We start from the raw sequence: 15,767 nt of genomic DNA, 5'->3' as shown, positions 1-15,767 counted from the left end.
GCTATATATTTTCTGTATTCTTCATATCGTTCATCTCTTATTCCATTCTGTTTTTGGATTTCCTTTTGGTTATTTTCCACTTTATTAGCAGTTTCCTTCATTGTTGCTATCATTTCCTTCATTGTTTTCATCAGGTGTATTCTGAATTCCCTTTCTGTCATTTCTAACATTTCTTTAAGTGGAATCCTCTGCAGTAGCTACCTCACAGTCCCTTGTAGGGGTTGCTCTGGGCTCGTTCTGTATGTTGCTAGGAGTTTTCTGCTGATTCTTCCTCATGAGTGTTTCCTTGCCCTAATTTTCCTTTGACTTCCTCTTGCTCTTTAAGTTGCCATTCCTGTGGAAGCTGCCTGCGGGACTAGACCAGAGGAACACATACCACTTGCCAGTTTTCCACTGCTTTTGTCTTCCTTTTCGGGTCCAGAAGTCTCTCGCTGACTCCCTGTGTCCTCAAAGGGATGATTATAGGCAGATCCCACCAGCCAGATATGCCTGGAGTCTTGTGTCCCCAGACTCACCGTGCCTAGTTGCAAGGAAGGTGTTACTCGGCCGCCATCTTGCTCGCATCCCCAAATCTTGTCTCTAGCTGAAATTTTTCCAAATTGTTCTCCAAATTTGCTTTACAATAGTGAACTGTTAACTTCCTACCAGTAGTGCATGAGACTTTTAGTTTCTCTGCTCTTTCCCAATCTTGGTATTTTTAGATATTTTGTTTGTTTGCCTATATAATGCATGGGAAATGGTAATTGGTTTTAATGTACATTTCCATGGTTGCTAATTCTTCTTTGCACTTCTTTGTATTATTTAAAATTATTCTTAAATCACTTTTTTAAATAACATTTTAGAATATATCTGCTGGAAAAAAAGATTATGAAATGAACTACAAGTTGACCTTTTTTTTTTTTTTTTTTGAGACAGAATCTCACTGTGTTGCCCTGGGTAGAGTGCTGTGGCATCACAGCTCACAGCAACCTCAAACTCTCAGCCTGTGATTCTCTTGCATCAGCCTCCCAGGTAGCTGGGACTACAGGTACCCAGTACAATGCTCGGCTATTTTTTGCTGCAGATGTCATTGTTGGTTAGCTGGCCGGAGCCAGGTTCAAACCTGCCAACTTCAGTGTATGTGGCTGGCGCCATAACTACTGTGTTACGGGCACCAAGCCTACAAGTTGAACATTTTATAGTAAAATAATATATTAAATGGAAAGTACGTGCTTACCACTGTGCTGAGAAAGAAAGACAACTTAATAGAGATAGATAAAGAGTATCACATGAAACATAGGGAGCCTAAAGAAAGTTGTGGTATTAATTTCATTGAAAATAACACAAAATCAACCCACTGGTATCTTCCAGAAATTTCGATGGTTCAATAAGTATCTGTTGAGCATTCTCTGTATTTAACCATGCTGCTGGTTTTATAACAAGTACAAAAATTATATTATGACACAGCCCTTAAGAAACTTAAAGGGCCTAACACCTAAGAAACATATGGGAAAATGAGATTATAAAAAGATGAATATGAAGCTGCATGTGATCATCTTTAAAAATGGCACTGGTGAAAGTGAAATGATAATTCAGAGACGAGAGAGCTATATAAAATATATGGACTGCAAATAACATATAGTTCCCTTTTATATTTATTCCTTTTATGCTGTATCATAGTCTTATATATACATGTGAAACATGAAGCCAGATTAAAGTACAGGTCCTTGGATCCTTCATATATTTGAATTTCCTAGTAATAGTATTCTTTCTGCTCTGTCATGATCTGGGGAATAGCATAGATATATTTCTGAAAGATTATTAATTATATATAGATGGTACCATATCTACATGAAAAGTACCTATAGTAGTGTATCTTGTAGAATTTCAATGAATTGTATATAGAATAGTCTCATCTCCATTGGTTTTAACCTTATCAATGAGGCCATCCCTAGTTGACCATTTTTATTAAAAAAAAGCCTCTGCCTTCTTATTCAGCTTTTCTGCATTTATTATATGTGATTTATTATATATTTATTTGTTTATTGGTTTGCTCCACAAACAGTGAAAGCTTATTATAGAAGCAATATAGCCTGGCCATTAAGAGCATACATTCTGGAGTAGGACTACCCTGCTTCAAATTCTTATCTCCATCTAGCTGTACATGTATATGTCTATTCATACATTAACAGAAAGGGTCTCACTCTGTCACCCAGGCTGGAGAACAGTGGTGCAAACATAGCTGTAGCCTCAAACTTCTAGACTCCAATCCTCCTGCTTCAACCTCCCAACTAACTGAGATTACACACACATACTATTGCATTCAGCCACTTTTTGTTTTAATGTTTTTGTAGAGACTGGATCTCTCACTATGTTGCCCAGGCTAGTCTCAACCTCCTGGGTTCAAGTGATCTCCCACCTCAGCCCCCCAAAGTGATATGATTATAGGCATGAGCCACTATGCCAGTCTTAGCTCCATCTTTTACTAGTTCTGTGACCTCAGGCAAGTTACTTAATCTCTAAATTTTTATTTCTCATTGTGTAAAAAGAATATGGACGTGGAAGACATTATTCTTAGTAAAGCATCACAAGAATGGAGAAGCATGAATCCTATGTACTCAATTTTGATATGAGGACAATTAATGACAATTATGGTTTGGGGGGGGACAGAAAGAGGGAAGGAGGGAGGTGGGTGGGGCCTTGGTGTGTGTTACACTTTATGGGGGCAAGACATGATTGCAAGAGGGACTTTACCTAACAATTGCAATCAGTGTAACCTGGCTTAATGTACCCTCAATGAATCCCCAACAATAAAAAATAAAAATAAAAAAGAATATAATAATAACATCTACCACAGAAATTTATTATAAACAATGTATCTGAAGGACTTAGAAAAGTGCCTAGAATAAGGTTAGCACCATGTGTATGTACCCTTGTTATTTTTTACTAAGTTTGTTCACTGCTATAAACCATAAAACCTAGACCAGGTCTTAGCATACAATAGGTACTCAATAAATAATAATTTCAACATAACTGATACATTACTTTCCTCTCCTAGGTATATACCCAAGAGAATAAAAAACATATTCACACAAAAAATTTGTGCCTGAGCAAGAGCAAGACCCTATCTCTACTAAAAATAGAAAAAAACTAGCCTGGTGTTGTGGCAATCACCTATAGTCCCAGCTACGTGGGAGACTGATGCATGAGGATTGCATGTGGCTGCAGGGAAATATCATTCCAGAGCACTCTACCCAGGGTGACAGAGTGTTGTCTCAAAAAAAAGAAAAATTGCATCTGAATGTGGATAGCAACATTATTTGTGAAAGTTACAAAATAAAAACAATCTATATGTTCATCAGGTGATAAGTAGATAAAATGTAGTATATCTATAGAGTGGAATCTTACTTCCCCATAAAAAAGAATAAAGTACTGATACATGCTACAACATAGATGGGCATTGAAACATGCTAAGTGACAGAAACCAGGCATAATAGATCACATATTTTGTGATTCCATTTATGTAAAATATCCAGAATAGAATAATCCATAGAGACAGAAAACAGATTAGTTGTCGTTAAGGGTTAAAGAAAGAAGGAATATAGAATGACTGCTTAATGGGTATGGAGTTTCTTTGGGGACTAATAAAAATGTTCTATTATTAGAGAGATAGTGGTTGCACAACTCTGAATATGCTAAAAACTGCTAAATTTTATACTGAAAAATGATGAATTTTTGTGTTGTGAGTTTTATCTCAATTTAAAATCTATGTACAGGGTGGTACCTGAACTTCAGTGGGTAGGGTGCTGGCCAAATACACAGAGGCTGGCGGGTTCAAACCCAGCCCCGGCCTGCTAAAAAACAACAATGACAACTGCAACAACAACAACAACAAAAAATACCCAGGCGTTGTGGCAGGCGCCTGTAGAGGAAGGAGAAGGTTAGGAGGCTGAGGCAGGAGACTCACTTAAGCCCAAGAGTTTAAGGTTGCTGTGGGCTGTGATACCATGGCACTCTACCCAAGGTGACAGTGTGAGACTGTCTCAAAATAAATAAATAAATAAATTATTAAATATATATAAACATATGAGAAAAATGACTTTGACATAGACATTAATTGTTAAAGTGTACTTTCTTTACATGTTTTGAACATTTTTATTCTTAAGAAAATGAATGTTTTGTCAGTACTAAAACTGAGGTCATTATAATTTTATGATACATAAGTTTTTAACATGGTAAAACGTCTACTGTGGGAGTAGGTACATATTTAATAAAATAAATGAGGATACGCTTACCTGTTAATAAACCATCTCTACTCTCTTATTTTAGGAGTATTTTTTTTTAATACTATATACATTAGTAGAAGAGCATTCTTTTTTTAGTTTTTTTTTCTTTCTTTCTTTTTATTTTTTTTTTTTGTTGTTGTTGTTTTTGGCTGGGGCTGGATTTGAACCCACCACCTCCAGCATATGGGGTCAGTGCCCTACTCCTTTGAGCCACAGGCGCCGCCCCTTAAAATGGCATATTTTAAATGATAAGAGACATATAAATTTTAAAATCTGGATCTTTATTGAAAAAATTTGTCAATTGTTGCTTTTGTTATTGAGCTGAGGGTTACCTTTGTAATAACTATTATTAATTATTCCTGGGGTTGAAAAAGATTTTAATCAAAACATTTTGTGCTAAATATTGCCAAATATTGATAGTACAAAATGTGTGCTATGAGTAATGGTGAAGACAATATTTAACTGACTTATCATCATCTAACACTTACTGGATTCTTTTTTTTTTTTTTTTTTTTTTTTTGTCATCTTTTTATTACAAAGTATAAGAAATAATTTTAGGCTGGGCATAGGGGATCACACCTGTAACCCTAGCACTATGGAACGCGAAAGCAGTTAGATTGCCTGAGCTCACAGTTTTGAAACCAACCTGAGCAAGAGCGACACCCCATCTCTAAAAATTGTTGGGCGTGGTGGCTGGCACCTGTAGACCCAGCTATTTGGGTGGCTGAGGCAAGATAGTCACCTGAGCCCAAAAGTTTGATGTTGCTGTGAGCTGTGATGTCCCAGGACACTATGGAGGGTGACAAAGTTAGACGGTCTTAAAAAATTAAGTAAATAAATAATTTTCTTTCATTTTTCTTGCCCTACACAGTACGTTTTATTTTTCTGTGTGTGTGTGTTTTGAGACAGAGTCTCACTCTGTTGCCCTGGGCAGACTGTTGTGATGTCATCATACTTCATAGCAACCTTAAACTCTTAGACTCAAGAGATCCTCCAGCGTACACCGGACTTCAGGAATATAGGAATGCCCTATTATGCCTGATTAGGTTTTGTCTATTTTCAATAGAGGCAGTATCTCACCTTTGCTTAGGCTTGTCATGAACTCCTGACCTTAAGCAATGCACCTGCCTCAGCCTCCCAGAGTGCTAGGATCACAGGCAAGAGTCACTGCACCAGGGGCCGTATTTTGTTTGTGTTAATAAAAAAATCAAAAAATACTTACTGGATTCTTAATTATGTAACAAGCACCAGTCTCTACATTTTACATTTTTAACCTTTTATTCCTTACAACAAACTATTGAAGTGAATACCATTATCTCTATTTTTAAGATGGTAAATAGAGACATAGATAGAGAGTCCTAATAGATGGTCTGGAGTCTTAATAGATGGTGCTAGTGCACAGTCACGATTTGAACCCAGAAAATTCTGGTTGAATTCACAGAATTCAAACTCATAATCCCTATGCTGTATTACACTATACCTCCTCACAAATTTTTATTTCCATTAGGAAAAGAAGATAGAAATGTTTTGCTAGGAATAATGGATTCAGAGATTAAGTGATACAACTGGTTTCTAATACTGTCATAAATTAAAAGGTAAATCCATAGATTAAAAGCTAAATTAAAGAGTGACTAAAATATATAATAGCTAACAATATATCTCCAGCTGATTAGTTGACATCATTCTAAGCTTAAGTAAATTTGGCCTTGAGAAGTAAAAGTGGTAACTTAGACTAATTTATAATGTAGCACAGGATTATATTGACTAATCCAGTGTCCCACATTATATATTATCTTTATGATTCTGGCTAATAAAAAAAATTATTGCATGTGCTTTTTTTCTTCAAGATAATTAAGTAGTTTTTTAAAAATTATTTTTATAGTACCTCTTTACAAAAATGTTTCTATGATTTTTGTAGTGACTGAGGTCACCTTCTAAAATTAATAATTTGAAATTAAATGTCCATTTAATCAAATATTTTAAATTCTATATTTGTTGTTAAAGAAGAGGCATATCCTGGCAGGTGCTAACATTTGATTGGGTAAATAAATTTCTTTACTCTTAATTGTTGCTTTACTCGTTGTTTCAGTGAATGGGTTTTTTTACTTCTAGAATTATAAGCCAGTAAACAGATTGCACACATGCTTTATTTTTACCTGTGGCAAAAATAATAATAATTACATATTATGCATAAGTGCTAATTCCGGACTTTGCTTTAGATGTGTAAAATTTTTTTAAATGAGCATAGTCTTTTTGTGGAATAGCAATTGATTTTTGTGAGTATAAATATTTGAACATTTTCTTTAAATTCTAGTTCATGCTAAAACATTAAAGTTCACATTTAATATTATATTCTTTTTCTCTGTTTTAGAAATATCTATATTGTTAAGAGTTTATTCCTAAATCAATTTTAAGGCCTCAATTTGGAAAGTTCTAGTGTTGCTAACCTTATGATTTAAGAAAATTGTTATATTTTTACCACAAATACTCAGTATGTCATTCTGTTTTCTTAGGAACTTCCAGCACCATTACTTGATGACAATTGTAGAAAAGAACTCAATGAAGATGTATATGATCATAAAACACCAGAATTTAATAGTAAGATGAAAATAGCTTGGCGTTACCAGATGTTACCCAAGATGGAGGCAAGTGAACATACAAACTATTTCTGCCATTTGTAAATGTGTTTGTTTTCATTTTATAGAATCTCTTATGAGGTATCTATTCTTTAATTGTAATATGTGTATTTGTTTATGTAAATAACTAGTCATTTCATTTGTAGAGTATTTGATCAAAAATACAGATCAAAAATGCCAGCCAGATTAAGAAAACTAATGGAGCCATTTCTATTCATATTGATTACCTACATTCAGTGGTTCTTTGTAATTACTATTTTTTATTCCTAAATATTTTCAGTTATTCCATTTTCAAACTCATCTATTTGGTAACCTCACATATCCAGAATACAGACAGAAAATGAAGGGAAAATTCCCAAGAAGTCCAAACAGATACCACTAAATCTGTCCACTAGAGCTCATGAGCTCTGCCCCTAGTGAAGGCTCTGTTCACTTATTAGCACCATTATTTGATTGTTCACTGCATTCACTTTTCAGAACACATTATTTAATGTCTATGAGACATGACCATACTGGTAGAAAAGAGAAAAATTCTAATCTGAATAGGCACAGTTTCCATAGTTTCTCTAGTCTTCTATAGTGCTGTCAGAGTTACGTTTCCCGAGAACAAAATTTGTTTGTGGTATTGTTGAACTTCAGATGCCTCATTTGGTTTCCTGTTTTCACTGATCCTTTCTAAATGCGTGGTGGACTATCAGTCTTAGTACCCTCCTGCCAAACTGAGACACAGCCTTAGAATTCTCCTCTGCAGCATTTCTAAGTGGTCAGTACCAGTTAATAAAAGTTTGTAAGATGAAATCTGTTTGCTATGATAAGCCTACCATGTGAAATGCAAACTTCTTAAGATTGAGTATAAAATTATACATCCTAATCTAAGCCTACTTTTTTTAACTATATTCAACCAACCTATGAGAATCGTTTGTGTGAATTACTTGTCCTTCTGCTGGTAATGATGCTTTTCACTTCCTTACTCACCAACTCGTTTTTCTCCAAAGGTAGATGTTCCTACTTTTCCATACATAATTATCTACTTTATTTTTTTTTCACAGCACTGCATATATGTTTGAGTACTACTTCCACATCATTTTATAGTTAATTGGTAGTATAAACTCTCTTCACCACACTGAGAATTCTCTGTGAGTGCTGAGGACTTGTTTTCTCTTCTATCTCCAGCACCTATATTAATGCCCAGATAATCAATAAACATTTAGTGAAAGAAAAATGAATTCATTCAGTCAGCAAATATCGATTAAGCATCAACTGTATATCAGGTGTAAAATATGTTATAATAGGTGCATATTAAGCAATGGCAAATTTTTCCATTGTAGGTGTGGAAACTATGTGAATAAGATGATTTTTGAGCTGTGATTCAAATGACTATGAACAAACTACAAACTGAAAAGAGACTATTTGTACTTAAAATAAGGACTGATTTTTCTTGTATACAGAGAACTTTTTAAATGAATAAGGAATACTTCACAGCCCAATTTTTAAAAGTGGGCAGATATATGAAAAGGAAATTTAAGTGGCTCTTAACATACAAAAACAGAAACAAATTTTAGTTGTGATAAGGCAAATACAAATGCAAATGACAGATTTTTCTCTTGTCCAGTTAACAGTGATCTAAAATGTTTGATAAGATGCTATATTATAGTAGCAAAGATGGGGAGAAACTAGAACTCTCATACTTTGCTGATGGAAATGTAAATAGGTACATCATTTGATAATATCCTTAAAAATTACATTATCTACTTGTATCAAATTTACATCATGAATATGTTTTCTCTGATGAAATGAAATACACACAAGCTATTCATACAGCATATTCTTAAATAACAAAATATGGTATAAGTGTCCGTCAGTAAGAAAATTGTTAAGTAAATATGTCTGAACAGTAGAATTCTATACATTTGCATTAAAAAGTAAAAGGAAGCTTTGTGTAATCAAAAGTTGTTGCAAGCATAGCCTAGCTTTGACGTGATAAAGAACTGAGTATAACAGACCAGAATAAATGCAGTTCATCTATTTAGGAAAATATGAGTTAAGGGATAGAGATTAAAACAGACAAGGGACATTTGAGCACCATAAAGGCACAGAGCTTCACATCTTTGATCTGGCAGATTCACTCAAAGTGACTGGGTTTAGTGGTGACTTTTTTGTGAAGAGTAACTGTATTCTTTTCTTTTTTTTTTTGTATGTGTATTCTGGATTAATGTAAGGGTACATACAATTAGGTTACATTGTTTGTGTTTGTTAGGAAAAGTTGGAGTTGTGTTTGAGTCCTTCACATAGGTGTGCCAAATCTCCCTACGTTGTACTTGTTAGATGGGAGCTTAGTGAACCCATATATTCTAATTTTTCTAATGCTGTGTTCAAAAAGAGTTAAGAATATAAATTCTAAGTTAAATTTAGCTTTTTTGTAGAGACAGTATGCCAATTCTGTTTTATTATATACAGAACTCATTTCTTCCGTTTATTTTTGCTGTCAGCTAGATTTTGGTCTTTTCATTGATCATTAACATCCTCCAAGTGCAAATTAGTGAAAATCTAAGTAACAGAAACTTGAAGGCTTCTCCCTTACTGCTTGTTATGATATTTGTGTAGAGTTGGGGGAAAAATATTTGTTTCATATTTTCCTTATAAATTATGATAGACACTATTCCAGTCCTCTTTCACATGTAAGTAAATTGTGTATATTCCCTGGTATACCTGCCATTGGCTTAATTATCTATGGGAGTAAATTTCCCCAAGGTTGTTTATTAGCAAATAAATCCAGTACTCAGTTTTCAAGATAAAAAACTTGAGTGTTTTGAAAATTGTGTTCTTACAATAATCTCCAGAATACTTATCTCCCATTTTCTTCAGGTATTTGCTAAAATATTACTTTATTAGGAGCAACTTGCTATGTTCCTTTATATAAAACAAAACCATTATCATCTCCCTTTACTGCTTTATTTTTCTTAAAAACACTTATCATTAAAGCTAGCAGACAATATATTTTATTCTTTTCATCTGTCTCCTGCTGTTAGAATGAAAGAATGGGACTTGGTTGTTTTTTTCTGTTTCTTTCTTTCTTTTTTTTTTTTTTTTTTTTTGAGAGAGAGTCTCAAAGAGAGAGTCTCAAGCTGTTGTCCTGGGTAGAGTGCTGTGGTGTCATCGTAGCCCACAGCAACCAACCTCCAACTCTTGGGCTCAAGCAATCCTTTTGCCTCAGTTTTTCTATTTTTAGTAGAGACAGGGTCTTGCTTTTGCTCAGGCTGAGCTCAAGTGATCCACCTGGCTCGGCCTCCCACAGTTCTAAGATTACAAGCATGAGCCACTGCATCTGGCCAAGAATGGGACTTTGACAATTTTGTTTTGCAGGCATATAGTGGGTGTTCAATAGTTATTTGGGGGATACATGCATGAATGAATTACATGAAATGTAAATTAAATGTTAAACTGAATTGAAGTTATATTAATTAATACAAATAACAGCTTATTTTGAATATATAGTCAATGGTCAAACTTAAATGTACTTGTATTTACAGTTTTGTCAGGTTTAGAAAAAATCATTTTCTGTTTTCTTTATTTTTCTGTAAAATGCCACCAGCATGTGTATTTGCCTCTCACAGTAATTTTGTATATGATGATTTGCCAGTACTCATAGGCTTTGGTGATCACTCATCATCATCTTCTTTATAAATTTGGGCCTTTGTCATTCTCAGTTTAACAAAACAAAAAACTTCAGTTTTCTGTATTTTACTTGAGATGAAATGCAGTTAACACTATCATAGCTTAAGATTAGATAAATAGTTCAAAACTAGGTGTGTTGGTTAGCAGAGATGCCCTTTAAAATAAGTTGTCACTAGATCCTAAGAAAGTGGTCATATTCCCACTTAGGGAATGCAAAAAAGGATAAGAATCTACACATCTAAATCAATAATAATAGTTTAGTAAAGCATAAAGCAATACTTCATACAGTATCATTTTTAAAAACTTCCCCTCCTTTGTGATGTGATTTTGGTTCTCTCCCAGGTTAACGTGCCTTCTTCCCTATCTAATTATCAACCCCTGTTCCCTACTCACTCCATGAGTTGCTAGCATACATTATACTCTGAGACATAATTTCATCAATATTGTAGAGCTCTAATACCATGGCCTACAAGGGCTTCAGCAATTCATGACAGGGTATTAGGTCTTCATAATATTAAATCTTCATTACACTTTGGCTCTTTGGCTCTTTGGCTCTCTATCATAGTGGTTCAGCCACAACAGTCCTGTAATAGATACACATCTATATATAGATGACAACAAATTTTTTTTCAATAAGGCAATGTGATTACAAAGGACAGTGGGAGATTTTCTAATTAGAGCAGTGGTTCTCAACCTTCCTAATGCCGCGACCCTTTAACACAGTTCCTTATGTTGTGGTGACCCCCAACCATAAAATTATTTTCATATACCTGTATTTGTATGGGGTATGCGTGATGGTTTTAGGCGACCCCTGTGAAAGGGTCATTTGACCCCCAAAGATGTTGTGACCCACAGGTTGAGAACTGCTGCTCTAGAGCATCATGACAATAATAATAATTAATAATATTTACATATTGCTTTATAATTCATCAAATGTTCATTGCCAGCGTCACATTGTATTCATACAACAGCCTTGTATAGTAATCGTTAGGTCTAGTTTCCGGTGACTGAACTGAGGTTCAAAATGTTTAAATGTTGTTTGGGTTCTTGTGCCTGTTGCGCCATACTGAAAAACAAGATGGTAACAGTGGTAAGAAATGTCTTATTTAGACTGTTTATTTGTGGTGCAGCTTTAAGTTTTGTTTCTTTGTGACATACTGGAGAAGAGATATGGTATTGTTTTGTTGCTCTGTTTTCCTCCTTTACCCCATCAGAGTTCAATTTCTTTTAGCACAGTAAACATTTACTAAATCATTCCATTTTACTCTGTTCCACAGTGGAAAGGAGTTAAAAGGTAGTTTATGAACATGAAATAGAAGTTTTCATAATGTAAAACTAAAGCAACATGTTCTTATCAAACTGAGTGAACTGACCAGTAATTATTGATGAAACTTTTTTTTTTTTATGGAGCTGATGACAGTTTTTTGTGCGCAGTTACTATAATTGTAACACTTAGTTATCTTTTCTTTGAGGAAAATTTTAAATCTTTGTTTTACAATTCTAGGCCTCAAAACTTTTCAGTGTTTAAAAAAATCAGATTATATGTTAATGGTATATATTTCGGGTAGTAAACTTGGAAAATTATTTTTTCCTATAAGAATATATTTTTATGTTTTTTTATTAAAATGTTAACATTTTCATTTGCAATACAATTTTATCTTCCATATAAATATATTTTAGCTACCGTACCTAATCTTTTTTTTTTTTTCCTCAGTCTTTGGTTCATCTTTATTACTGGGAATTCAATGGGCTTTGAATGGCTAATCTTAATTTCTAAATAAATTAATAACTTAAATATGAGAAAAGCTTCCAATTTTATTTTTACAATTTAATGAATTATTTGTGTTCTATATGTAAACTGTCACAGCATGAAATCAATTTTCTGCCTTGATTCATCCCAAATCTGAGATTTCTATCACATTAATATTGTAATTAGAAACATTAATAGAGACGGCAACTTTAAAAGCATACTTTGCTTCTTGGCAATTTAGCATATTTCTCTGAGTGCATAGGACTTCAAGAACCTTCACTCCACTAATAAATTTATTAACTCAAACTTAAAAGAAGTGAAAAGTCTCTCTTTCTTTTTCTCTCCCCATGGCCAGTCTGCTAAAATAGATTATTCATGCTTATTTGATTCAGGTAGGCTTTTGCAAGCTTCCCTACTAGGCCTGGGAATTTGGTACATTGAGGCCTTTTCAGAGGCTTCTGACATAGACCAAGCTTTTATTGCATGGTGTTTTATTATAGCCAAATCCTAGTCTCCACCCAGTTTGTAGGCACTCTGCTTATTCTTTTGAATCAGGAAAGGTTATCACCTACCTTAATCCGTGCGGCAGCATGGATTAAGGACACCAGTGTGCCCCAGGATTCTCAAAGAAGATCCTGGAAACTTCTGTTTTTTTCTTTTTTGCTGTCTTTACTAAATTCTATTGGGCCTTAGGGGGATTTGCATCTGAAATGGGCAACCTGGTGTTTTTCTCAATGAAGACATCAGATCAAAGTTCAGTTAGTCAAGGCCTTTCTAAAACATTAAGGGGGCTTGGACTTACACAATAAAAAGATGAGCTCTAGCAGAGATTGCAGTAAAAACATTCTGAACTATAATCCGGATAAAGAATAGATTATAGGCCAAAGAACAGACCTTGTTTAAATTGCTTTAGACTAATAACTTTACATTTAATAACTTTACACCCTATTTGTAAGAAACATTTTAATGTTGTATCATTTATTTGTCATTAGTTCATGGTAGATGGATAAATTATGTTTTGAGAGTAATAATTCTGAACATTCTGCACTGAAACATTACACTGAAGCCAGTTCATAGATCTCTTTCACTAATGAAAGTAAGTAGTAGTACCTCATGGGGGATGAGCAGTCATTTTATTTAGAAAATGAATATCAAACCCGTAGACTGTGAATCTAAGAAAAATGTTTCTCTTAGACTTAAAATGTTTTATTCTGTATCACTGTATAATTTCATGTTTATAGGCATTTAAGAATATGAATCCTTGAAGTCTTAAATGCAAATATCTAGTGTCAAGAAAATATGGGTTTCTTATGTAAATTTAGAAATTGTCAGTAAGATAAGAATCTACTATATATAATTCTTAAATTTCTGCAGAGATTAGTGTGGTTGGATGTTCTGAGACTGGTCTATTTTGTAGCATTTAAGACTGTGGAAATTATGTAAGATTAGATTAGATTCTTTATAGAAGTTATTGCTAGATGGAATTTGTTAATAATTCAATTTGTAATAGAGCTGTACATATTTTTCCCTTATGTCAAATGAGAGAATTTAGCCCAAAGTCCATTCAAAGCAATATAATAATAATGTTTTATTTGTAGACTTTTACTATCCTACATAAATAAATTCAGTGTCAGTAGTTATTAGAGTTTCTCATAAAAAGATAATTTGTTGGAAAAAAATTGTTAGTAGAGAACACAAAACAGGAATTGTCAATGAACTAATGATTATGGGGGCCAGGTTCTGACTGGTCTAAAATAGCTCATATGCATTCCCCCACTTTATCATGTGCCATGTGCCTCCTTCCTGTCTGGAGTAATGCAGTATGATGTTTTATGCTGTAAGCTTAATTTTAAGTGTGGAAGAAATACAATACATATGTATTGTCTTGCTAGTTTTAAAATGGCTATTACCCAGTTTAATATATTTAGGGCCTCTCACCAGTGAATTGATTTGGCTTAAGTTTTCATTTAGTAGTATTATTTTGTCATTAAACCTTAATTAAGAATTAATTAAGAATTACATTACATTGGGCGGCGCCTGTGGCTCAGTGAGTAGGGCGCCGGCCCCATATGCCGAGGGTGGCGGGTTCAAACCCAGCCCCGGCCAAACTGCAACCAAAAAATAGCCGGGCGTTGTGGCGGGCGCCTGTAGTCCCAGCTGCTCGGGAGGCTGAGGCAAGAGAATCGCTTAAGCCCAGGAGTTAGAGGTTGCTGTGAGCCGTGTGAGACCACGGCACTCTACCGAGGGCGCTACAGTGAGACTCTGTCTCTACAAAAAAAAAAAAAAAGAATTACATTACATTAATTAAGAATTAATATATTACATTAACATTAATGTACATTAATGAAGAATTAATATATTAAATTCTTGAACTTAGGAACGTATACAATAAGGTGTTTACATTCTTAACAAACTTAGGACACCACAAAGAGTGAAGAAACATGACAGATGAAATGGTTGAATTCTAACTATAAATAGTTTAAATAATAAACATTGTGTGCTTCTTTCAAATTTAATGTATATATCAGCTCTTTTTAGCATAAAAATGCATAAATATATCATTATTTTGCTGGATATAGTACCAAAAAATTATAGCTTACAAAAAAATTGTTTTAAATCAACCAATATGGGTTGTTTTAGCAGGTAGGACCAGTATCATCTTCAAGATTTGGTCACTATTATGATACATCAAAAAGAATACCACAGGAACTAATTGAAGCTTCAAAATGGCATGGATTTTTTCTTCCAGAAAAAATATCTTCAACTCTTAAAGTAGAACCTGGGTAAGTTAATGACGCACTTAATAGTAAATTTTGATTCCAAAGAGTAATAGAATTCATATTTACCACATTTTTTAAAAGAATGCATATCTCAGGATAAGTACCCTAACAATAATGTTAGTTTTCTACATAATATGTACCCTTAATTGTACATGTTTCATAATATTTCTTTATGTATTTTTTTCTTTTTTTTTTTTTTTTGGTTGTGCTAATCTAACTTGTATCTTGAAAAAGTCTAGACTCCAAATTTATAATACCTGCTTGTTTTATTTTCAAGAAAGTGCGGAACAGTTCTAAATTAGGGTCTTTTAGCCAAAAGTACAAATAGACAAATAGTAAATACTTATTGATAGTAATAGCGATGAAAATGATATAAAGTCCTGATGCTTGCTCAGTGTTTCAGTAAATACCCTTTCAGAAAGTAAACAAGACTATGTTTTACAATGCTTTATTTCTGAAGGCTTTCTATTTCTAGTTATGTTATACGTATAAATAAATAATGTAGGCCAGGCCAGGTGGCTCACACCTGTAATCCTAGCATTCTGGGAGACTGAGGCGGGTGGATTGCTTGAACTCACGAGTTCAAAACCAACCTGAGCAAAAGCAAGACCCCGTCTCTACAAAAAATAGAAAAATTGAGGCAAGAGGATTGCTTGAGCCC

General features: G+C 34.0%; 1 protein-coding gene across 3 annotated transcripts in view; it reads left to right on the top strand.

Annotated features, from left to right (window-relative positions):
• The window catches only part of ELP4 (elongator acetyltransferase complex subunit 4), a 229,989-nt gene that overhangs the window by 42,128 nt on the left and 172,094 nt on the right, over positions 1–15,767 (top strand). Inside the window, exons 4-5 of one of the 3 annotated variants that reach the window (XM_053562866.1) lie at positions 6,779–6,910; positions 14,970–15,109. In XM_053562866.1, coding sequence (XP_053418841.1) covers positions 6,779–6,910; positions 14,970–15,109 — 272 coding nt within the window. Of the gene's footprint in view, positions 1–6,778; positions 6,915–14,966; positions 15,110–15,767 lie in introns of all 3 variants that reach the window. The other 2 variants (XM_053562863.1, XM_053562864.1) reach the window with 2 other exon arrangements.

Source organism: Nycticebus coucang, chromosome 14, assembly GCF_027406575.1.
Source record: "Nycticebus coucang isolate mNycCou1 chromosome 14, mNycCou1.pri, whole genome shotgun sequence".
NCBI lineage: Eukaryota > Metazoa > Chordata > Mammalia > Primates > Lorisidae > Nycticebus > Nycticebus coucang.
Note: the sequence above shows the minus strand (reverse complement) of the source record. Positions and strands in the feature narration are given on the sequence as shown.